The 25,022-nt window shown below is 45.0% G+C and overlaps 1 protein-coding gene across 2 annotated transcripts; it reads left to right on the forward strand.

Moving 5' to 3' along the window:
• The first annotated feature begins 16,196 nt into the window (after positions 1-16,196).
• On the forward strand, positions 16,197-24,268 carry LOC136494947 (nicotinate phosphoribosyltransferase 2-like). Of its 2 annotated transcripts, none has more exons than XM_066491118.1 (15): positions 16,197-16,563; positions 19,243-19,387; positions 19,686-19,805; positions 19,925-20,059; positions 20,155-20,216; positions 20,413-20,488; positions 20,978-21,079; positions 21,159-21,275; positions 21,713-21,771; positions 22,060-22,234; positions 22,407-22,541; positions 22,620-22,718; positions 22,976-23,084; positions 23,692-23,804; positions 23,898-24,268. In XM_066491118.1, the coding sequence occupies exons 1-15, from the start codon at positions 16,376-16,378 to the stop codon at positions 23,973-23,975; spliced, it is 1,713 nt and encodes a 570-aa protein (XP_066347215.1). In that variant the 5' UTR covers positions 16,197-16,375; the 3' UTR covers positions 23,976-24,268. The 2 variants fall into 2 exon arrangements, with proteins under 2 accessions (XP_066347215.1, XP_066347216.1); XM_066491119.1 differs by lacking the exon at positions 16,197-16,563 and adding an exon at positions 16,630-18,745.
• Positions 24,269-25,022: the final 754 nt, after the last annotated feature.

Consider the following 25,022-nt stretch of genomic DNA (forward strand, 5'->3'; position numbering starts at 1 on the left):
CCATCCGAAGCTTCCATCGATAGTGACAGCGACGAAGATGACTCCACCGGGAGACCGTCCTGCCTCTACTATCGGTGGCGCTTCTCTAGTCCCTTGCGTGCAAGGATCTTCCTCTTGTGCTTTGCCTCCTTGGTGTCCTTTCGCTTCTTCTACACCTCGGTGTGCACCCGGTTCGTCGCCCGCCGTGCTGCATCCTCAGGAACGGGTGGTGGGGAGGCTCGAACGTCCCTCATCCCCTGCCGGAATGGCAAACATGGGTAAGGGAACAGATAACGGTAAGGAACGAGGAGGCCTCGGGGGCTACAGCGGCGCGTGACTTACCAGGGAGAGGAACCCCTACGACGGCCGCATCATGATGGGGGTCAGGCCACCGCTCCTTAGCTTCGCCTCCACCGTCTCCCTCACCCAGCGAAGAATCTCCTCGTCGAAGAGGGCAGAGGCGGACATCTAGATGCCCTCGGTTGGCTCATCTGGTCTCATCTCGAATAGGTGCCACCGCCGAGCCATCAACGGCAGCACCCTCCGACGGTGGAAGGCGGCCACAACCACAGCCGCAATAAGGCAGCGGCCCCATAGCCTCTCCAGCCCCTCTAGGAGTGGTCGCAGCTTGGGCTGATCCTCCCTCGGGATGCCATACTTCTACTTCTCCAGGCAGCTCTCCACGATCTGCCCGGTGTAGGGGGGAAGTCCGCCATCGTCGTTGCAGAGGTAGAACCAGCTGGTGTACCAACGATGATTGGTTGACGCCAGCTGGGCCAGGATGTAAAGGTACTGATGGTCCTAGCGCACTTGGAGAGTGCAGCCGCCAGCCCTCACCGCCTTCCTCGTGCCTAACATGCCTGTTGGCTTGGTGGTATGCCCTGCCCGGAAAAGGTGGAGCCACAGCTCCTAGTGGGGAGCAATCCCCAGGTACCCCTCTGAAAGGTCCTTGTTTAGTTTTGGTAATTGAGTGACAACCTAGGTGGACTAATTGTGTTTATGTGAGATACATAGGTGATTAGTCCACAAGTACATGTGTGTGAGCAACATATGCCATGAAGGTGAAAATGGCTTGGAGATGTTGCAAAGCTCACACATGTAATGATGAAGGAGCTTAAATGCACATGAGACATGACATTGAGTCATGTGATCAAGGTGGAGAAGATCAAGACAAGACTTGGCTTGATGGACTGGTTGCAAGTGTGAAGGGCAAGTCAAAGGCTTTGGAGTGATGGACCGCGTGGCGGTGAAGCTTGAGCAAGACTTGGCACCGATGGACGATGGCAACGGTGAAGAGCAAGTAAAGTCAAGATCGATGAACCAATATAATCATGTGATGATATGAAGTGGATCATATCATTGTTGATCGTGTTGGTGCATGTGTTGCATCAACATTGAAGGAGATGGAATGGAATGCACAAGGCAAAGGTAGAACCTAGGGCATTTCATTTCACCGGTCATAGGTATGTAGAGAAGTTTATGACTAGGTTTAGGATAGATGGACGTACTATCAAGAGGGGCAAACTTGTTTGCATATCGGTCATCTAGTGCCACTCAAGTGATCTAACTTTGCATTGTCGCTAGGATCGAGTGGCGTGGCAAGTTGAGTGGCTAACATCCTTTGGAAAATGATTGTGAAAATGCTAACACACATACACATGGTGGTGTATACTTGGTGGTGTTGGCATATTTACAAAGGAGGTGGTGTTTGCAAGGGTGAGATGGGTTTGGGTCCCTCTCTCCCTCCCGCCGAGCTTGCGAGGCGAGATTTGGCGCTTTCAGGAAAATGAAATGTCTATTTTCTATTGCGCTGGATGCAAAATTCTTGGTGGTTAGCACATTGGAGCAAGGGTGAAGAAGTTAGAAGTGAAAACAAGTTGGTCGCGAAGATGCTGGCGTCGGTCAACTGACCGGACGCTGGATCTGAATGCACCGGATGCTGGCAGGCTACGTCTGGTCAGGCTGACGTACGATGACGCAGAAGCTGGAGTGTGACCGGACGCTGGCTGCGTCCGATCAAGTGTGACCGGACGCGTCTGGTCGAGGTCGGTACCTTACTGGAAATGACCGAACGCTGGGGGTTCAGCGTCCGGTCAGTTGAAGTGGAGTGTAGCAGTAGCTAGAGAGTGACCGGACGCTGGGGCTGCGTCCAATCGCGTTCGACCGGACACGTCCGGTCATGCTCGGGAGCTTACTGGAAACGACCGGACGCTGAGGGTCCAACGTCCGGTCAGTTGAGAGCTGCTGTGTCCGGTCAAGTCAAGTAACCATTGGAACCGGGACACGTGGCCGTCTGCGAGTGACCAGACGCTGAGGTCCAGCGTCCGGTCAACACGAACGGAGCGTCCGGTCGGCCCGACCGTTGCCCAGTGAAGGGGTAACGGCTAGTTTAGCCCTTGGGGCTATAAATAGAAGTGGCCTTCAGCCATGGCTGGTGTGGAGCACCTTAAGGGACTTTGTGTCCATGCTTGAGAGTGCTTAGGAACCCTCCATCTCACACATACTTGATAGTGATCATTCGATTATGTGAGTGAGCGATTCTAGTGCGATTGCATCGTGAGGTTACATCGAGTGGCACTAGGTGATCGAGTTGTAAGCCGGTGGTGCTTGTTACTCTTAGAGGTTGCCACCTCCTAGATGGCTTGGTGGTGGTCTCTGACGAAGCGCGCAAGAAGCTTGTGCGGTGCTCCAGAGAAGTGCTTGTGAGGGGCATTGTGCTTGCCCCACGAGAGCCGTGAAGAGCAACTCTAGTAAAGCGTGTCATTGAGCTACCCTCACTCAAGGGGTAGGTTCTTATGGCGCCCGACGTGCGGGCTTAGCAGGTGATGCTAATTAGCCACCGAACCACCAAGTGAGCGGTCGACACAACGGGGACTAGCGTGTTGGCAAACACGTGAACCTTGGGAGAAAAATCATCATGTCAACCTTTGTTCTTCCCGTTGGTTTGCATCCCCGTTACACAAGCTTGCAATTACTTTCATATACATTGAGCTTGTGTTGTTGCTTTAGTAATTAGTTAGTTTGTGTAGCTTGCTAATTACCTTCTTGCTTGTATAGCATAGAAGTGGCTCCCTTGCGTGGCTAATTTGGTTTGTGTAACCTTGTTAGTCACATTGCTTAGTTTGTGTAGCTAAGTCTTTGCGCTCTCTAATTAGGCATTGGTTGCCTTGTTATAGAGCATTGCTAGTGAGCTTAGTTAGCTTTGTGCTTTTGCTTACTAACATGTGTAGGAGCTCCCTCGTTGCTTAAAGTACTAGAGGCATAGGTTTGTGTGACCTTGCTCCTAGCATTGGTTAGGTGAGCTCTAGCTAGCCCGGCACCTTTGTTGCATAATTGTTATCTTTGCAAGGTGCTAGTGAACATATATAGTGGGGTATAGTCTTGGCTAGACCGATAATTTTAATTCCGCATTTATATCGGTTAGCCGATGCGATTAAGTTTTAGAAAAGACTATTCACCCCCCCTCTAGTCTGCCATCTCGACCCTTCACCCTCGCAGACAGCGACAAAGGTGGCCACCTGCGCGATGGAGTTGGGGTTGAAGTTGTGGAGCTCCACGTCGTAGTAGTGCGGGAGCGCCCTCATGAATTGGTCCACCGGCAAGCCAAGGCCGCGCTCGTGAAAGGACATGAAGCTCACGATGTAGCCGTCGTGTGGCCTCGACTCCGGCTCGCCCGACGGAGTGATCCACTCTGGCCTGTTGGGGTCGGTAACCGGATGGAGAAGGCCGCCGTCGACAAGCGACTGGAGCGTCTCCATGGTGATGTTGGATTGACCCCAAGGGTTCACCTCAATGACAATGGTGCCAGCCATGGGGTGCGACGGAGAATACGACTATGACGATGGGCCTTTCTCGCTCTCTCTACCTCGTCTCTCTCCCTCTTCTTCTCCCCGGCACTCTCTATTCTAGCAACGGCTCAAGGGCGGCAAGGGCAAATGCAGGCAAGGTAAGGAGGGGAGAGGAGAGGCTCGTTGCGTATTTATGTAGGAAGGAGGCGAAACGGCGAGCGATGAAATCGAGAAAGTTTCCCCCAGATCCGGCACAGTTAATCCAGATCCGATTTTACCGCCCACGCACCCACCTTTTCCTCATTAATCGCGTGAATAGTTATGTTCCATCTACTGACACAGCGTCACGTCCAATCGCTGCAGTGGCAGGCGCCATTCTACCTCCCCGAGAAAATTGCCTCAAAAGGCGCACTTGCTGTTGTCAAACCAATGAGGGGAGGGAATATCCCCCACCCGATTCCTTTCAGACGAAGGAACTAGGCGCCGAGCCCGTTACGGTCCAGGGGTTCGAAGGCTGGACCCCCGAGGGTTTCGACAGCTGCCCTAGGGCAATAGAGTTAGGGACGACTACAGGTGAGCCCATACGAGGCCGAGACCCAAGCAAGCGAAATGCTTGGGACGCCCTAAGTCATGTCCGAGACTGGCAGGGAGGTCTTAGAATAGGATCCCACTGTAGGGAGGCACTGAGCCACCGGGGCCCATCGAACGGTCCCGGCACCCACTAGAGAAACCCTCTGGTACTCTTGGAGTGCGTCTCTAGACCGCTAGCCAACCCCTAGCAAATGGGGCACGGGCCTCCACTCGGACTTACCCGATAACAGCTCATTGGGGGTGTCACTGCTCACACCCACCGAGGGTAGCATGGCACCCTCCACCCCTCCTTCCGAACAAAAAGGATGTGCGAGGGTCGTACAAAAAGCCAGGAGAACCCCTGATGGCCCTCTCGCTCCATGCAGAGGCTAGGGGGCTCTTCCTGCAACCTTACCGAGACCCAGCGACCCAGGCTCGCACTCGAGGGGGCTCGGCAAACAACCCCTCCTTCTGAACGAAAAGGATGCATGAGGGTCATACAAAAAGCTGGGGAACTCCTAACTGCCCTCTTGCTCCGTGCAGAGGCTAGGGAGCTCTTCCTGTAAATATGCCGAGACCCCGCGACCCAGGCTCGCACCCGAGGGGGGCTCGGCAAACAAACCCTCATGCGCGAGGGGCGCACAAAAAGCCAGGGGAACTCCCAATCACCCTCTCGCTCTATGTAGAGGCTCGGGGTCCCTTCCTGCAACTTTGCCAAGACCTAGCGACCTAGGCTCGCACTCGAGGGGGCTCGACAAACAACCCCTCCGTCCGAACAAAAAGGATGCGTGAGGGTCGCACAAAAGGCAGGGGAACTCCTGATCACCCTCTCACTCCGTGCAGAGGCTCGGGGGCTCTTCCTGTACCTAAGATGAAGATAAGCAACCCAAGCTCGCACTCGAAGACTTAGAAAAACATGATAAAGGGCATCGAGCCTGTTATGGTCCAGGGGTTCGAAGGCTGGGTCCCTGAGAGTTTCAACAGCCACCCTAGGGTAGCAGAGTTAGGGATGACTAGGGGTGAGCCCGCGCATGGCCAAGGCCCGAGCAAACGATCACTCAGGATGCCCTAAGTTGTGTCCAAGACCGGTAGGGAGGTCTTCGAATGGGATCCCACCGTAGGGAGGCACCAAGCCACCGAGGCCCATCGAACAGCTCCGGCACCCACTAGAGAAACCCTCTGGTACTCTTGGAGTGCGTCTTTGGACCACCAGTCGACCCCTAGCGAATGGGGCTCGGGCCTCCACTTAGACTTATCCGATAACAGCTCACCGGGGGTGTCACTACTCGCGCCCACCGAGTGTAGCAGACACCCTCCACCCCTCCTTCCGAACAAAAAGGATGCATGAGGGCCGCACAAAAAGCCAGGGGAACCTCTGACGGCCCTCTCGCTCCGCGCAGAGGCTAGGGGGCTCTTCCTGCAACCTTGCCGAGGCTCAGCGACCCAAACTCACACTCATGGGACCGGCAAACGTAATAAAACCCCTCTCATAATGCAAGAAAAGCCACTGGAGGAATAAATCCACTCCTCCAGGGCCTTGGGGGCTACACCCGGTAGGTACGCTCACGCGCACCCACCGAGGCCTCGAGTACGAAACATCATCCTACTAGGAGCTGCTACGAGCCGAGTCTCGACAAAACCTTAAAGAGAGCGCTCACACTCTCCCTGAGGCTCAGGGGCTACTGTCGGATACCATAAGAAGGGGTCCCCTAAGCGACAATCGAAAAAATCGCTTAGACCCCATCAAAGTCAAGGCCAAGGGACAACTGTTGGCCAAACCCCGGCCATGTCCGAAGCCACCTACTCTCTGCCTCACTAGAGGCCTCGCACAGAAGGCCTCGACCGACCTACCGAATCTCCACCTCGCTAGAGGCCTCGCATGGAGGGCCTCGGACGGCCTACCAATTTTTCGTCTTGCTCGAGGCCTCACGCGAAAGGCCTCGGCCGAGGAACCAATTCTCCGTCTCGCCCGAGGCCCTACGCGTACAGCCTTGGACAAGACGCCGATTCTTCGCCTCGCTCAAGGCTGGCTCGACAAAATAACCCTGTCACCTCCGCCTCGACCAACTTCCTGAACAAGACGTCACGTCCGATCGGCGTGTTCGACTGCTCCTGCGATATTAGCCGAACGATGGCTCGACACAGCGGCATGGCCGACTAGACACTAGTCACATCGAAGCCATGCCACCCAGGATAGGACAGGACAGGGGTTACCAACCACTGTGCTCGGTACTGTGCCCATGACCGGCGCCTGTACTGCATTGTGCTACCTAACCCCTGCTCCAGAAACAACGCGGCGTGCGGAGTCAAGTCCAGGTTACTATAGCCTCGAAATCAGTGTACAAAACCAACTGCTCCCTCCACGCCTTGGCAGTCTACTTTGGGGTCTCGACAACCTCGGGATCATGCCTACCGAGCCCCCTACGATGGCTCGGCCTCGGCACCAACTAAGCCTCGGCTCTTCATGCAGTCAACGCACAGCAACCAGCACGTCGCTCACCAGGCCTTGCGTCCAGCAATCACTGGAGCTCCCATGTCGCACAAGTTTGGATGTGACCGGCGCATTGCTCCAGCACTTCAAGGGCAGGACCACTCCATCAACCGTGCCGCCATAGTAATAGGCTATAGGGCTCGGACATGCCGCCTCTGTTCGCATGACGCCGCATGGCTAACACATGTATCACCCCTGTCCCCCTTCAACTATAAAAGGGAGGGATTTGGGCCATTTCAGAGGAGGGGAGGCTCATGAGTCCACGAGGTAGACGAACACACACTCGACATTCTGTAACACGCACGCTTCCCCGCCGCCTGAGATTAACATCTCAAGCAATTCACGTCGCTCCACGTAGAGACCTAGGACCAGCTCCCACTCTCGCCCTGCTTGTAACCCCCTACTACGAGCATTTCAGTGCAAGGAATACAAGATCGATCTCTCAGACTGGACGTAAGGCACTCATTGCCCGAACTAGTATAAACCTTGTGTCTCTTTGCATCACCATCCGGGATTAGGGGCACGCAGTACGTTTTTACTAGTTGGTTGAGGGCCCGCCGGTCCAAAACACCGACACCCGGGAATACCCGGGCACAACACCAGGTCCGCCCATGAGCAGAGCCATTGTGCTCTATTTCCCTTATGGATCTTAAAAGCTAGAGGTAAACACCGGTGCAGCACAGACGCAAGATAGCAAGCATGTCGCATGGCAAAGGGGTATGGTGGTGACATGAGGAAGAATAAGGAGGGGAGGCATGATTAGATATTAAGGTCGTAGACATGTGGTTAGCAGGCCTGAACATTGGGTTGGATTGGGGTGCAAGGCTATCTAAGGCTTTAAGATTATTTGAGGTCCGTAGGGATAGTTGGAGTTTAGAGGTCTAGAAGACTAGAAATGAACTAAACATGTGTAGGGATTAATTGGCTTGTTGGGCTAGATCCAAACCACGATACCTAAGTAGACTAATGTTGTAGGTAATACAATGAAATTCAGATTGGGTTGGCACTTCCTATAAAGTGCAAAGGGAATGAAAAAAAGAGAGAGAAAATCTAAATGACATTGAAAACTATAGACATCCTTTATGCCCCATTAAAAATTAAAGCTTTCCTCCATGTCATTGATTCAAATTTGTTTTCCCTTTTGTGTTGTATATCATCCTCTTAGAGCAGTTCGTCGGTGCCAAAAAAAAATCCCTTAGGGCCCGTTTGAACCCTTTAATTTGATGAGTTGAACTAGACTTTACTTCATGAACTAGTCGCTTAGAATTTGGTATTCCACCACTTTCCAAATCTTAAGTACAGACCTATGTCAAACTCAGAGGGTAAGAAATGAAAAAAGAAACTGTAAGAAATGAAAAGTGAGATTCATCGCCACCCCGTGTGGCCCGATCCACTTCACTCGTCTCTTGCGAGTCCTGCATAAAAAGCTCCTTGCGGGAGATCTTCACTGCTACCATGAAGCTTTCACCGGTGACCATACTTCAATCAAGATCTAAAATGAAATGTGATTCTTCATTCTCGAAATACAATCCAATTCCATCCGAACAAACAGGCCCTTAGACTTTTGTTTGTGTGTAGTAATCACTTTCACGACCACAAGCCACAGGGACGTAGTAGGCTAAGAAGAACGTGGCCAGGAAAGAATAAAATGTGCAATCTAGTGTCTATTAGATTGTGCACCAAATTAAAAAAACAATGGCATGCAAGAAAATAAAAAAAAATATCTAAATTAATGATGAGTAAGTGATTTTGTATTTTTGGATGGACGGTATTGGCATATAGGGGAGAAAAAACAGAATAAATAAATAAATCGATGATAATTAATCTATAATTTTTTATTGGTACATATGGAACAATTATAGTTTTGGATAATATAGAAGAACTTTCCCCAATAAAAAAATGCGGTTCTTCCCCCTCGGCCACGTAGGACAATCCTGCTAGCGGAAGCAAAGGTTACGTCAGCAGTCTGACGTCAGAGTTGACTAGGCTGAAATTATATTTTTGGAAATGTCGATATTAAAATTGGGACCAAAAGAACATTTCTTCTCCTTCTATGAATGAACTAGTACAGTGTCCGTGCTAACGCCACGGCTTTATTTTAAGGATACACATTAAAACAATTAAACTACGGTGGTGCTTCGTCACATAAATAGAGTACAGCAAGACAATTAAAAGTGATTCCAATTCATTGCATCATTCTCAGTATATTATAGAAACTTGTTCTATACATACACCATTTACAGAATATGTATTATACAACTAAATTTAACAAAAAAAAATATCAGAAACTTTTAGCCAGGTATAAAACATAAATTCTCAATTCTTGCTACCGCTACCGATCTGCCAATGGTGGCTTCTTACTTCAGGTGATGTCCAGACATCCCAAACATTCGACTGACCTTTTGGACCTGCAATGACTACTCTATCAGTACTATAGATTAGTGAAAACAGAATGAAGTTCAATTAAGAACGACAAGCTTAGAAGCTTAGACAAAAAGAAGGTGTCTACATTTAAGAGCTGACCTAGATGCCATCTCTTTTCAGGGTCGTCGTGGGTTGCCCAAGTTCAACTCAGCGGGCATAACTTCGTTGGTTGACAGGTATTATCTTCAATCATTGTCTCCATTCATGACTATTTGTTCATGCGCTTGCCTTTTTAACATGTAATCTTGCTTTGTCCAAAATATAGGTGGTGGCCGAAGACTCACAACTTTCACTTGCCTTTCGGAGAGATGACAATCACGCTCCAGGATTGTCAAAAGATGCTAGGTCTGAGGATTCACGGCAACACAGTGACTGGGCAGTGTAGGTTAGAAGGTTGAAGAGCATGAGTAGAGACCTTCCTTAGGCGTGAGGTTGGCGAGCAAGGGACTCGCACTTCTGGAGTTCTAATCTCCTGGCAGAGTGGTAAGTCAATTACCTTATTTTTCTATGTTAAGTTACATACCAATCATTTAGCTAGGTTTCCTTATCATTGGTGCACCTTCGAGTCATAGCATCCTTATAATTAATTTAATCATGCAACATAATCATGCCTTCAGAATAGGACTGGATGGAGTTTGATTTCTTCCATTCTTTAGAGAATTCATTCTGTTCATAAACCAATCATTTAGCTAGGTTTTCTTATCATTGGTCTAGATGCAAAAATAAAAATTGAACAGACCTACTACTAGCAGTAGATGTCAATCAGCTAGGTGTTTTGAAGATAATTCTGTACAACAGATGGAGTTGAGGAACTGGTAAGGAATTAACTAGTACTCCATACTAGATTAGTAGTGTCCTCATTTTTCAATGTCCACCACAATCTTACTGAGAATTTTGTTGCAGGGCAATACCCTCAAATGCTCGGTTGAAGACATTGAGCGCTTTCGTCCAAGAGTCAGGGACGACGCCATGCGTAGCTTTCTAGACGTAAGATTTAGAATATTTTTTCAAATGTATTATTAATACGTTAAATTCTTTCAGTTAACATAATTTTGTACAACAGAGACTGTCACGCCGGCTACGCCGTGTGGCTGCTCATTGTGGTTGTAGGACAGCCACGACGCAAGACGTGCACGTTCCTTCTGCAGGCTTAGGTTTGTCTAGCTAAGTACCTACAGGGTCCATAGGCATTGCGTACGAGGACGAGGACGACAACGAGGTGGACCTGAGGCACGAGGAGCTTGGCCCGTCTTAGCTCTAGGACACTCCCTCGACTCAGCCTACACAGCCTTTAGGTACTAGGCGACGTCGTCCACCAGACCCTTATACTCCAGGCACCGACGCTCTTGGTCACAAGGGTAAGGGTAAGACTTCGAGGTAGTGAGAATTTGTGGTAGATGTTATTATGTACTATTATAGATTTTTATGGACTGTATGGACTATTATTATCGAATATGAACTACTATGGACTATAATTATGGACTGTGTGGACTGTTATTATCGAATATGAACTACTATGGACTATAATTATGGACTGTGTGGACTGTTAATATGCTCATGTATATGGTTTCAGATGAATGTGGCATATACTTGTATGTTTGAACATATTATATTGAGGTTAAATATTTATCTCATATTAGTGGATTGCATAAAAAAATAGGGAAAATTATGTCGAAATTTTCTGCCTAAAGTACGTATTAATCATCGGCATCAGTTTTACCGATTCAAAATAGTGATTGAAGTCTGAAATCGAATAGGCTTTTCAGTCATGTAATCTAGGGGAAATAGCCTTTACAGTGATTTGTCATGTCACCGTCGAATAGACTTTTTAATGTACTTCGACATAGTGATTTAAGTCTAAAATCGAATATGCTTTTTAGTCATGGAATCTAGGCTCTCCAGTGTCCTACAATATAGGTTTTTTCAGTGATTCTTAGTAGACTTTTCAGGAGCAGTTAAAGCACAACACAACGCCTAGCAAACCTGCCTCCGCCTATATATATGCGTTTTAGGATCCATTACTAACCAAAATGAAAACCAAACTAGTATTTGATTTCATTAGAGTAGGGATGTCTGGAGGGTCATCTAGAGGAAAGGGTTTTGGGAGGGGAGAGGAAAGGGGGGACAAAGAGAACTCCCATTATGTAGGAGGGGTCTATTGGGCCTGATTTCTTTGAGGAACCAGTGTATCAGTTTCCTCCCGAGAGCAAGAGTGATTCACTGAAGAGTGCCCTCTCAGAGGATACGATAACAGGAAGAAAGATTGGCCAAAATACATGCATAGTGAGGACTGCTTAGTGCAGATGTTCACCGAGGGGATCGACGGAGGTCGTCGCTTCTTCAAATGCCCACGAGCATAGGTAATTACTATTACATTTCGTCTGTTAAATATGTTTCTCGAATACCCTTACAACTCACATGACATATTTATTGTAGTCTTCCGAGTCCGAAGAAAGCTGTGGGTTCACTAGGTGGGTCGATTCTCGACCAATTTATCTGCATCAGCAGGACATCTACTACTGTGGTTGGGCGCCGGGTTAAAACACAAGCTCGGCGCCGAGCCGGCTGCCATATCAGCGTCCACGCCGCCAACGTGGCCCCGACCTAGGCGCCAGAATCTATGACGCCGGGATATATAAGCTCGGCGCCACCAACGATGACGCCGAGCTAAGGGTCTAGATTTTAAAATCATACCTCCGAAGGCATATTTGTGATTTTTTTTTCAAAAAAAAGCTAAAAAATAAAAAAATAGCAGACACAGGCGGTCACAGCCGCATAGCAACACCAGCACAAGCTTTGCTTTTATTTATGATAAAATAATCACACCAACCAGATCAGATGAATAAGAAAATGGTCCTCAATCCAGGTGGTACCAGCACATATGGCAATCTCTGCTAAGCACGTACCTGTCATACATTACTATAATAAACTAGTACTAGATTATCATTTTGTCGGGTCACATCCAACTTGTGTGATCTAGCACTAGCAGAACAATCGCTTGTAAATTGTAAGTGCCCTCTATTGAGAAGTATACAATTCTAGTGTAATTTTGATTTAAGAAATATCAATATTTTCAATATTTAATAAGTACTGCAATTTTTAAATATTAATAGGATTTTATTTGATCTCATAAATATTTTTATAAGAATATTTAAGATAGTTTGACAGAAGGAGTAGCTTTAACAACTGGTCAGTCAGCCAAAAGTCAAGACGACTCATCAATACATAAATAAATAATATTAAAGAGTTCTATTTTTGTGCTTGCAGAAAAAAGAGAGTTCTTGTTGGTCTGGGTTTTTTTTTCCTAATTATAATTATTTGGACAATGGTGAGTTTTTTCATCTTACTTTTTTTTACTTCCCAAACTGCACTCACGTCATTCGTGTCTTATATGTGATTTGATCATGATTCGTGTTCATACGAGTTTGAACAGCTCGTGTTTAGTGACGATCAATGCTGAGTCATATTCCAAGACGTATTGGATTACATCCATTGTGTCTCGTATGTGATCTAGACTCATACGAGTTAGAATAATTTGCATCTAGCGATGATCGATATCAAGTCTGATTCCAAGATGTATCAGCTTGTGTCATCCATATCTCGTATGCGATCAAACTCATGACCTATGCTTAGAACAACTTGCACGTAACAATGATATTCAATTCATACATATTGAGTTCCGTTGTACAGATATGTTTGATAGCAAATAAATAAATAACAGAAATCTCGAGATATATATGGGGCCACATTTGTTTGGCGGTCCATGGGAGATCCTTTTGACGTCACCTCTTTTGCCAACACAATGCCCATCCAGTCATGTGACGTGTGTACAAGTACAAACAGAGCACTAGAAATGTGCCGTGGCAGACATGCGTTTATCTGGAGGCCCATCAGAAACTCTTGGCTTTAAATATGGGGAAAAAGCTGTCCCCTTTTTCGAGTTGCTCCTTCGAGTATTTTATATTTGCGATGCAGGGTCTGGTCTTGCCAATTTTCCTCGTGGAGGCCCGGAGAAGAAGGTAGGAAGGATGGTGGGAGGGAGGACCGTGAAAGCTACTGTGCATCCATTTTTGTGGTTGGAATTTGATTTTGGGGTGGGGCTGCACTTGACCGTGACATGGTCTGGAATGGGGCTGCTAGCCGGTGACTGCGACTAGGGTTGTTGATGGTGCATTAGTTTACACGGATAAATACGCCTGATCGAGACATCCACTAGAATCATGGGACGTGAAAAATCACATGGGGACAACTATATTTTACGTAGCACTATAAATCTAAAACATAAATCTTATGTTGTTAAGCTATACATTTTACTAGAAAAGGATTAATGATCAAAGTTATAAATATTTGACTTATAAATCAAAACAGAAGGAGTAGTATTCAGATAGAATAATCTCTAGGCGATCCAAACACTCTTGACCAACAAATCTATATCTCTTATTATAGAAAGCAAAATCCTACTACACTTATATACCATAGTGTTCCATGCCATCAAGTAGCTAACACAATCGCATATTGAAATACCTCCTCAGGCCCCGTTTGGTTCAAAGGATTTTAATAAGAAAAGTGAATGAAACAGAAACGGAGGAAAGGAATGGAAGAAGATCGTTTGGAATGGAGGAAACAACGACCCTTTTCCTTTGGAATTTCACGGGAAAGAAAGAATCCACTGCGACCCTTGTTTTCTCTTCCTTCGCGGAAGCCCGAGGCAACTTGCGGCAACAACGGAGGATTAAGCTTCAGCAATGGCCGACTCGTCGGAGTTAGCAGTGGAAAGTTTCTCAAATCAAAACTATTTTCTGCAACAAAGAGGTCATAAGAGAGCAGAGAGAAATTTTAAGCAAGCGCACGCCAATAACCCCAAAGCGAACCCCTTTGAACGAATCAAACAAATCCATCCAAGTAGGTCCCAGGTCATGGGCATGGCGCCACGAAGGAACCTCGACTCGACGAGCTCCCATCCGAGCAGGTCCCAGGTCATGAGCATGGCGCCGAAGAACTCGACCAGCTGCTCTCACTGACGTCCTTCGTAGGAGTCCGAAGGCCGTAACCTCCCAGTCCGCTGTTCTCACTGGCTTAGTCTCTCGCCATGGCCCTGCCGAGAGGAGAGAGGGAGCAAGGAAAGAGAGCTAGGAGATGAGGATGACTGGACGAGAGGGGTGACCCGGCCACAAAGAGATAAGGACATAATACTTCTAAATAAAAAATACTATAAAATATAGAAAGGTAGCTGTGAACCGGCCAACTAAAATCTCATGCCCAAATGTGCTAAGGTGAAGTTAATCGGTCAGTATTAAGCACTAATATGTTTCTTAGCTTATGCATGTTTCAAGTTCCTGTGACTGTTCCAAACACCTCTTTTTATCTATTCATGTATTTTTCTAATCCTATGTCACCTTCATCACATTTCTACGTTTTTTTCTCGTTCCTCTGTTTTCTATTCCTTTATTCTAAACCGGCCCTCAACACAAGCGTGCGCAACACTCGACACGCTGTAGATGGAGGGGAAAAAAAAGGAGAAAAAACGAAAACGTAAAGAAGTCCATGCATGACCACCGTCTATCTAGGCTTCAACAACTTCGAACCCCAGTGGCGGCGACCGGGCACTATCGTTGATCCCAAAGAATTTCTCGTTTGGATACGGCAGTTAGTGGGAGCACTAGCACGCAACGCGCAAAGCAAGTCGGGGTCCGCGCGGCGGCCGCGGCCGCAGGAGATCCCAGCAGCAACACGGCGGAGAGGAGAGGTGCGTCGCGTCGCGTGAGCGTGCGTGCATCTGCGCGGAGGCGCGGACCCAAAAGGCCAGGCAAGGCGAAGCCGCTTCCACCAGCCGCGCGCCACCTGGCATCTCTGGTCCGTGGACTCGTCTTGTCTTGGGCACAAGAAAACGCTCTCTGACAGTGGGACCGACGCGCTTGGGGACCCAAATATCGTGTGCACGGGTAAGTTCGTGTTTGTACGATATTATTGGGGAAAAAAGCGGAAAAGTTCATCATCATCGTGCTATATTGGTCCAAAAAGGCCAGGACGGAAACGGAAATCAGCAGAGGGAGGATTCCTGAATTTCTGATCCGGTCCTCGGCGTTTCCGAAAATCCATTTCGAAACAGGGGTTTGTTTGGTTCAAGTTTCTCATCATATTATCATCGAGTTTATTGTGACTCTATAAGTGCTGTGGATCAGGGTTTTTATCCGTGCAACTCTAAACACGAGACTTTGATAAACTGGAATGGCGATGAGAAGTTGTGAAAGCTATTAGTAGGCTCACTAAAACGACGACGTATTCAAGCGTACCACGTACGTACTTTTTGGTACGGAATTCCTTGCAAGAAAAATTGATGGTGTCATTATCTCTATAATTAACGATGTTATCCGAGTGAATAAAGTTATGTGTGCATTTTGTCATCATATAGTTTCTTTCTAGCTGCTAATTGGCCAATATGCATGCATTGTCGCAAAGGAGAAAAAACATGCTCTCGACTACGTCGAGATGTTTATTGCGCGTTTTGTTTACTTTGCTATTTGTTACACCTTAGGATCACCGATGGACCTATGCTTTGCCATGCAATTTCTAAGTGGTAATGTTAACAACAAAGATAATCTGCTTAGCGCAGCATGAGATACGATGATTAAATATGACGCAGAGAAATGATAGAATACTAGGAACATAAAATAGCAAACTCGAAAATAAAAGAATCACAATTTGGCCAAGAATGCCATACTATGCCAAATGAAAGAATGTCAAGATCAAACATCAATTGATGACTGTACCTTTTTTGACATTCAAAACACCTATACTGTAGTGACTAGTTGACGACCAACACCTATAGGGGTATCGGTGTAATTTTCCTCTTTACCCTGGTGCAAGCCTAAAAGTCTGCAATCTTGTTCCAACATATAAATACCGCCCGGCTCCCGGTCAAGCTCCCAAATTCCATTCCGGCCCCTGCCTTCTCCGCCTTCTCCGCCTCCGCCTCCGCCTCCTTCCGGTCTCCAGTTGTCTTCCTCCCGCCTCCTCCCGGTCCCCTCCCGGCGCAGCCTCCCCCGCCCCCTCCAGCCGAGAGAACCCTACGCGGAGCCACCTTCCACTCTCCCCGAAGCTCGCCCCGGGAGGGGAGGCCAGGATGGCGGCGACGTCAGCTCCGCCCGCGAGCGCCCACGCCCACGCCAACGGCAACGGCTCCCTCGCGGGGGTGGCGGCGCCGGTGGGCGCGCCCACCAACCCCATGGCGACGGCGCTGCTCACCGATCAGTACCAGTTCTCCATGGCCTACGCGTACTGGAAAGCCGGGAAGCACGCAGACCGAGCCGTGTGAGCGCCCTCTCTCCCCTGTCCCGCCCGCTTCGTTGCTGTGCCGTGTCTTACTTGTTCGGCGGTGCCGGTTGGATTGGATTGGATCGGGAGGTCGTGATCTGGCGTGAGGGTGGTGAGCGGGGACGGTTTATCCGTGTCGGGTTAGGTTTTGAGGGATGTGGCTTTCAGGGCCATGTATTGGAGCTCGGCCCCTCCCTGCTGCAATTCCCTTGTTGCTGTTCTGTTGCTAATGCGGTGCTCTCGTTTTCGGTTCTGATTGATGTGCTGGGAGCGTTTGTTCTCGTAGGATCGGTTGTTTGATATTGCTGATTTTTTTTCCCTCTTATTACTTTCTCACCGTTGCGGGTTACGGGCAGTGTTCTTTACATCGTGGATCATTGATTGTTCAGAGCGTTTTATCTATTTTCGACTCGGTGCTCTGGTTTTGCTCTGCCTTTGGGAACCCTTTTCGCGTGTAGTTAAATTTTTCTCTTGTTGCAGCAGTGATATTTCAAGCATCTCTTCCTCTCGACATCTACTGTTCGTCTTTCGTGTTTCTGTGTTAGTACATTTGCTGTATGTCAATATGCATTACTTTTTGCTAATACAATGTTGCCTATGTAAAAATGAGCAAGTGGGGTGTCACCTTTAGTATTTTGATATGTGCTGTTCTGTGTTCAAACCGGACTTTCATTTTCATTGCTCAACTTTGTGTTTCTCCGCCTAAGCCTTTTTCACTGTGCAGTTTTAATTGCTCCTTGTCAGTGTTGGTATTTATCTGTTTTTATTTGTTTGGAGTGGACGATGCATTCATTTGGGATTATCGTGCTCTTGTTAGAGGTATATTCTGCAATTGGTGTTAGTTTATCCTAAGTTGGGTTTAGGAGCCAAAACTTTTTTCCTACTTTTCTAATTGTATGCCTTGGATAGTTTTCACAATTTGCATATGACATGACACGTGAGTAGTGTTTTTTAAATCGCAATGTAATTCAGAGGGTACGTGGACATTTGAATGAAGACAAACAGATGAATGACATTTACTGATTGAGTAAACAAATAAGTCAATCAATTATCTTCGGATTTTATATTTAAATTTTGCTGATGTAATTCTGAGGGTACGTGGACATTTGAATGAAGACAAACAGATGAATGACATTTACTGCTTGAGTAAACAAATATGTCAATCAGTTATCTTCGGATTTTATATTTAAAATTTGCTGATGTAATTCAGAGGGTACGTGGACATTTGAATGAAGACAAACAGATGAATGACATTTACTGCTTGAGTAAACAAATAAGCCAATCAATTATCTTCGGATTTTATATTTAAAAATTGCTTTGGTCATCCAAGGATTGAAATGTGTACAATCACAAACGAATCCAAGAAAGTGACTTTTGACTTAAAAACAGTTGCATATTTTAGTAGCGGAAAACTCCTTTTCTTTAGAGAAGAAACAAGGTGATATCATCATATTTGTGTTGGCTGCTACTGCTAGCTCAGGAACAGGGGAGTGTTTTTACGGGGGAAAAAGCTATAATTGTGTCATTCAATGAATATTCTGGGAAACACTAGGCTGTTTTATAATATTGCTAGCACAGCATGACAGTGCAAAACTTATTGATGGATGGTGAGCTAAACAGGGAACTTTGTGTGAAGTGATCTTCTCTATGTCTTGGAACGTAGTCATAGTTCTTAACTAGGGCATTTTGAACCAATTTGCTTTGCCTTTATCAATGGTCATATGTGCCTCCATACCCTTAAGTTTCATATGGATAGAACTTGCTTGTATGCATTATATTAAAAATGTTGTTTGTCCATTAAGATATTTGTCGGCTTCTGAAAAAGCAATGTTTTTTATTTTATCTCAGCAGTTCCCTAGATTGCAGCAGAGATGCCTCCACATGTCTCCAAATAAAGTGCGGCCAATCTTAAAATAATTTTTATCACAATTTTAGGGAAAATTTAATGCAAGTGGCATTGTGGCAAGTTAATGGTAGGCCATGGTATAATTCAATTTAGCCAAGTTGTGAAAGTATTTCTTTGAAGGGCAGGCCTGGTGCAAGCGGTAGAGTCTTACCGCCTGTGACCGGAAGGTCCCGGGTTCGAGTCGTGGTCTCCTCGCATTGCACAGGCGAGGGTAAGGCTTGCCACTAACACCCTTCCCCAGACCTCGCACAGAGTGGGAGCTCTCTGCACTGGGTACGCCCTTTGTGAAAGTATTTCTTTCCATTATTCTCCTTTTTTTACCATTCATCCGCCATTATCTTGATATGAATACTTACTACTGTATGCATTTTTACCTTGTGTTCCTTTACAAGAAATTGTTCCTTGCATGTTGTTTCTTCTTTATTGTTTCTCCATTCAAGGTTGAATGGCAAAACTCTTCTCACCTGCATAACTAGAAGCTATTTGTTCATGGAGATGAAAACAATAAATGATCATAAGCTGATCATAAGGTTGAATGGCAAAACTCTTCTCACCTGCATAACTAGAAGCTATTTTAGTTAATGCGATCAAGAAAACACTTTGTGTCTGCTTCCTCATGCAAGTGCTAGTCCTCCATGAACCTTTCAGTGAATCTAGTTTCAAGCCTTCTGATTTAGTTTCAATGAATACAAATCTAAGGATGGAAATAATGTATTACAGCTAACAGCTTTATCAACTTAATTCTGATTTGAATCCTTTTCCTTTCACAGGTTTGACCTGTACTTTAGGAAAAATCCATTTGGTGGGGAGTTCACTGTTTTTGCTGGCCTTGAGGAGTGCATCAAATTTATTGCGAATTTTAAGTTCACAGAACATGACATTTCGTTCCTGCAATCAGTCATGCCAATGTGTGAGGTATGATCTCATCCATACATGAGTAGTCTCTCTTTCTTCCCATGATTCTGAGATAGGTTGTTGGGATTGCTGAAAATCATGCCTTTTAGTCACCAAGACCAATTAGTATGAACTAGAAAGAAGTGGCTACTTCAAATGGAAGAAGCGGGAGTAATTTTAAATGCACATGCTGTGCCTTGGATCTTTCGTTTTTCACCTAACTTTTTTTTTTGAAACATCACCTAACTTTTATAAACACTCCTTATTTGGTTGTTTTCCTGCCAAATGTTCATTTTCTGATGTAAACTTCAATTCCTAGGGTGCGTTCTTCGATTATCTCAGGGAACTTGACTGCTCTGATGTAGAGGTGTACTCCATTCCTGAGGGATCAGTAGTTTTTCCAAAAGTGCCCTTGATGAGAGTTGAAGGTCCAGTTGCTGTAAGTACGAAGCCCTCACTAGTTGTTGTGCTCATACATGTTTGCCATATGAGCATTGACCAGAATTTTGAAATGCCTCTGAATCTCTGATAACTTACCATTTGTTATTACACCATCAGGTGGTTCAACTTCTTGAGACTCCATTTATAAATCTTATCAATTATGCTTCTTTGGTAACTACTAATGCTGCGCGTCATCGTCATGTTGCTGGAAAGTCAAAGGTTCTGTTAGAATTTGGTTTAAGACGAGCACAGGTGTGATATTCAATTATCCATCCCTTTTCAACTGTCATTGTAAAACATTAGTATTTCTATGTTAAAAAAATATTGCTGTGGATTTATTACTGCAGGGACCTGATGGAGCAATAAGTGCCTCAAAATATTGTTTTATGGGAGGTTTTGACGCAACCAGGTGGATTATTTTTGCATTTATAGTTTATAACTAAAATCCAGCATATTTATGATCCTTGCTCTTTATAATAATGCTTGAAGAAGTATACTTTCAGTTATCCTTGCATAGTTGCCTTTTTATCCCTCACTATAAAAAATATTTTGCCCCCAAAAATGTTAAATGTGTTTACCTTTTGTTCAATCTTTTTTTTTTGCAGTAATGTTTTGGCTGGAAATTTGTTTGGCATACCACTTCGTGGAACACATTCTCATGCTTTTGTTAGCTCATATATGGTCAGTAAAGTATCCTTCCTTATATGAATGAATGAAAGTTTACACAAATGCAGTTACTTTCGTCATGAGAGCATTATGTCTGCATACTGTAGTTTCATTGGTCAAACAAAACCTTTGTTCTTCACTGCATTGGTTGCTAGCCCCACTGTTGTTATAGTGTTACAGGATTCTGGGTAATGTGTTTCATTTCTTCTCTTTTCAACCATGCTAGTTTTTTCTTGTTATGTTCTTTTAGTCTGATGTGGAATCTATGGATTATAAATTTATCATTCCTCCTTTTCATATCATTTCTGTGCAGTGTGCACAACAGTTGGTACTGTCCCTTGCAATTTTTTCCTCGAACGCGCAGGAGATCTGCGTATCATTGCATTAATAGGCTGTCCCTTGGATGTTCATGCTTAGATGTCTATTTTGAGAGTATTTTTCTTTGCGCCAGTTCTCACAATTTGCTTGTTTCATGATTTAGTATTATACTTACCACCATTTCAGAGCCTTGATGAGATACCAGACAAGGCCCTCAGGAGCAAAGATGGCTCAAGAGTTTGCCAGGATTTTGTTAGTTTAGTGCAAGAGTGGCTTCAAAAGATTCAGGTATGATTCTAGAAACTTGTTACATTGGTTTTAATTATCATGGTATGCTTATGTTACTTACTTTTTTGGTTGATTTCAGACAGCCGATTCATTAGGTGGTGTATTTGGTGATACAAATAAAAGTGAGCTGGCTGCATTTGCATCCTACGCATTGGCTTTTCCAAGCAACTTCCTTGCTCTTGTGGACACATATGACGTGAGTTGTTAGTTTGTTCGAGCTTCAAGCTTTTCTCTTGTTGTTTGTACTTCAATTCATGTCTGAATGAGGAGGGTCAACTCTCTTTTCTTGAGGTTGTGAGTAGGTCTGAAAACCTCCATTTGTCATTGCTGACTTCTATAATTTTCTGTGTCTTTCTGAATGCTCCTCTTTATGTGCTGATATTAAGAAATCATGATCTTTTGTTTTACTGCCAAACTTGTTACTTTATGCATAGACATGTATGGATTTTTTTGGACTGAGGGTAGACTGATTGGTGATTGCACGATTCCAGAACAGAATGTGTTTTCACTATTATCATTACCTGGCATTTATTCAGAAGGCTTTATCAATTCCTTACTCATTCATGTATATATTTTCTGTTGTGTAACAATTAGCGTCCATAAGCCATACTCACCCTCTTCTCTGCCTTTCAGGTTATGCGAAGTGGTATTCCAAATTTCTGTGCAGTGGCTCTAGCACTTCATGACTTAGGGTATGCCAAATGTCCTTTGGCGCTCATTACCTGTGTGTTTGACCACCCCTATTAGATACAAGCTTATCTTCACATGAAAATTCATCGTGTACTCAAAGAATCAAATTCATGAGAACACAAATGGAGCTAAATTTATTAAAACAAAGGTCACACCAATAGCATATACTTTAGGATGGTTTACGTTTATAACTACCATGCTTACAAGTTACAACTGAGATAGGAAATTCCCCAATCTTGTGCTCAATCTTTAAACATAAGCTTTTTGCCTAATCATATATTCTTTTGTAGGTACAAGGCATCTGGTATTAGATTAGATTCTGGTGATCTAGCCTATTTGTCCATTGAAGCACGAAAAGTGTTTCGTGCAGTAGAGAAGGAATTTAATGTACCTGGTTTTGCAAAGATGGTCATTACTGCTAGCAACGACCTGAATGAGGAAACAATTGATGCCCTCAACAAACAGGTAATAAACTTATCTTGTGTTTACAATTTGTCAAGGACTATTTTACCTTTCGTATTATGGCAGCTGTGGCTCCAATGTTATCTGACGTGTTTGCTTGTTCTTCTGTAGATTTATCTTTATTATTCATCCTGCCAATTGCAGATATAATTTAAGATCTCCATTTATTTTGCAGGGTCATGAGGTTGATGCCTTTGGAATTGGAACTTACCTTGTGACGTGTTATTCCCAGGCTGCTCTTGGTTGTGTCTTTAAGCTAGTTGAGATAAATAATAGACCTCGTATTAAGCTTTCTGAGGACGTGGCAAAAGTATGTCCAGTATTTGTGTGTTAGAAATATCTGCTTTATTTTTTATATATTCGTTGATGGTGTGATAATATGTTTCAGGTTTCCATTCCATGCAAAAAACGATGTTTTAGACTGTATGGGAAAGAAGGCTACCCACTGGTAGATATCATGATTCGTGAAAGTGAACCATCACCTAAGGTAACAATGCACCTCTGTTATCTTTGTTGACATCTGAGCTTTATATTTAGCACAAGGTTCCCAAGTATCACAGTACAGAATTTTTAGAACATATCTTAGAATGGAATATAAGCTGAGCTAGTACTTGAGTTCATCTCACATGCTTCCTATATGTGTTATGCACCACAGCTATCATACTCTGTATCTTGTCTTTGACATTTCCATCTGCAGTAACCTCTAATGTTTAAACTGGATTTCATATTGTTAAAATATTGCAGGCAGGAGAAAGAATCCTCTGCCGCCATCCATTCATTGAATCAAAGAGAGCATATGTTGTCCCCCAGCATGTTGAGGAGCTTCTACAGTGCTATTGGCCTGGGACATCAGGTATGGACCTTTTAACTCTTTAGCGAGAATTTTGTTAGTGGTCACACACTAATGGCTGAATTTTGGAAAGTAGTAACTGAAAATGGGAGTAACCAGCATCAGCATTTGATTTGCTTCAAAACTTAGAAGGATAGATCCTCGTTTGGCACTACATTTTTTAAGCAGAAGAATCTTAAAATAGAACAGAGCAGCATGACAGGCTTAAATTTCTTTCTGAACATAGTTTGGTAGACTTGATAACTTTAAATGTCCCATATTTCCGGTGCTCTGTTCTGTTTATATTCCTAGTGTTGACAATCACCAGAGCCACAGCTAAGGATGCAAGTTTAGCTTCCTTTGGATCACTGGGTCGACCCATAAGTCACTGTAGTTGAACTATAATCCGATTTAAGAAGCAAGGGAAGTGAGATAAAATGAGTTAGCTAGCTAACCCACTGGTTGACTGGTATCACCTTTAGGAAAAAAGACTTCATCAACCCTGCATAATATCAAAAGAAAAATTTGAATGCTAATTATCTTTTGGATCATTAAAATCTGTGGACTTTAGTGTCCTGGATCCTGTCTTGTTTTGTTATGTGTTAATATGTGTATCTGTGTTTCCCTGCAGATAAACCTAGAGCAGAGTTGCCCTCCTTGGAGAAGATCAGGAGCCGCTGCATGCAGCGGCTTGAAAAGCTGCGTCCGGATCACATCCGGCGGCTAAATCCAACACCGTACAAGGTTTGCTTCTTTGCATCTCGTCTTTGTCTGTCCTCATCTTGATATAATGACATGTCATAACCGGAAGTACCACTAACTCCTCAATCTGGGCAGGTGAGCGTGAGTGCAAAGCTGTACGATTTCATCCACTGCCTATGGCTGAACGAGGCGCCAGTAGGTGAACTACAGTAGATGATGCTCACATAAAAGAAGTTTTGGGTCATCTTTGATACAGCAGCGATTCATCGAAAAGAATTTGAGCTCTTCTGCGCAACTTCAGCAGTTGAGCCCGTGGCCCATGCCGTAGGATTTTGCTCCCCAGATTTTTCCATCTCTAGTTACCGGTATAGAGGCAGGTTAATCAACTCGTCTAATTTATACATCCCTTGATTGGTGGGAGTGGACTATATACACATCATCATGGAAGGAACAGAATACATCATTTGAAGTCGATGGGAAGATTAATAGCGAAAAATGTTACTAGATCCTGCCGTGTTTGTCCTCTGCAGTGTATTACACATTTGCAGGTGTCAGGTCCAACAGACCAGGCACCACAGCAAAGCTGAGCGCGTGTGTAGTTTCTACCTCAAATTCTTAAAAGGTGCTACAGTATCCATCACATCGAATCTTGCGATACGTGCATGGAGCATTAAATGTACATAGTTTAGTTAGAAATTACGAGATGAATGTTTTGACCCTAATTAGTCTATAATTGAATACTAATTATCAAATAAAAACAAAAGTGCTTATAGTAGCCCAAATTCCTAAACACGCGGTGATGGTTGCCGTGCTAGCTTGCTTGAATTGCTGCTGTCACCGTTCCCTGTTCTCGGGTGTTGTGTTACGCAAGGACTGGGACTGCCGTGGGGTGGGACTGAGTCCTTCTCGGGTGTTGTGTTACGCAAGGACCGGACAGCCTGTTCGCTTGCTTCGTAAATGATCGTAAATTTTTAGCTTAGAAATAGTGTTTTTCTCTTACACCAAATCAGCCAGCAGTAAATAATCCACGATACGATACGGCCTCTCGAACAGGCCGTGGGACTGCCGTGGGGTGGGATGAGTCCAAATGTTGCATGCATAGTATTAAATATAGACGAAAAAAAACTAATTACACAGTTTGGTTGGAAATTGCGAGACGAATGTTTTAAGACTAATTAGTCCATGATTAATCATAAGTGCTATACGCTAGTGATGGATTAATTAGGCTTAATAAATTCGTCTCACAGTTTCCAGGACGAG

Source organism: Miscanthus floridulus, chromosome 11, assembly GCF_019320115.1.
Source record: "Miscanthus floridulus cultivar M001 chromosome 11, ASM1932011v1, whole genome shotgun sequence".
In the NCBI taxonomy this organism is placed as follows: domain Eukaryota; kingdom Viridiplantae; phylum Streptophyta; class Magnoliopsida; order Poales; family Poaceae; genus Miscanthus; species Miscanthus floridulus.

Bases quoted from the DNA above. Each gene is read 5' to 3' on its own strand.
- LOC136494947 (XM_066491118.1), top strand. From the start codon at position 16,376: ATGGCGGCGACGTCAGCTCCGCCCGCGAGCGCCCACGCCCACGCCAAC. The intron at 20,060-20,154 runs GTGTGATATTCA...TTATTACTGCAG, and splicing joins TTGGTTTAAGACGAGCACAG to GGACCTGATGGAGCAATAAG. The intron at 20,489-20,977 runs GTCAGTAAAGTA...CCACCATTTCAG, and splicing joins CTTTTGTTAGCTCATATATG to AGCCTTGATGAGATACCAGA.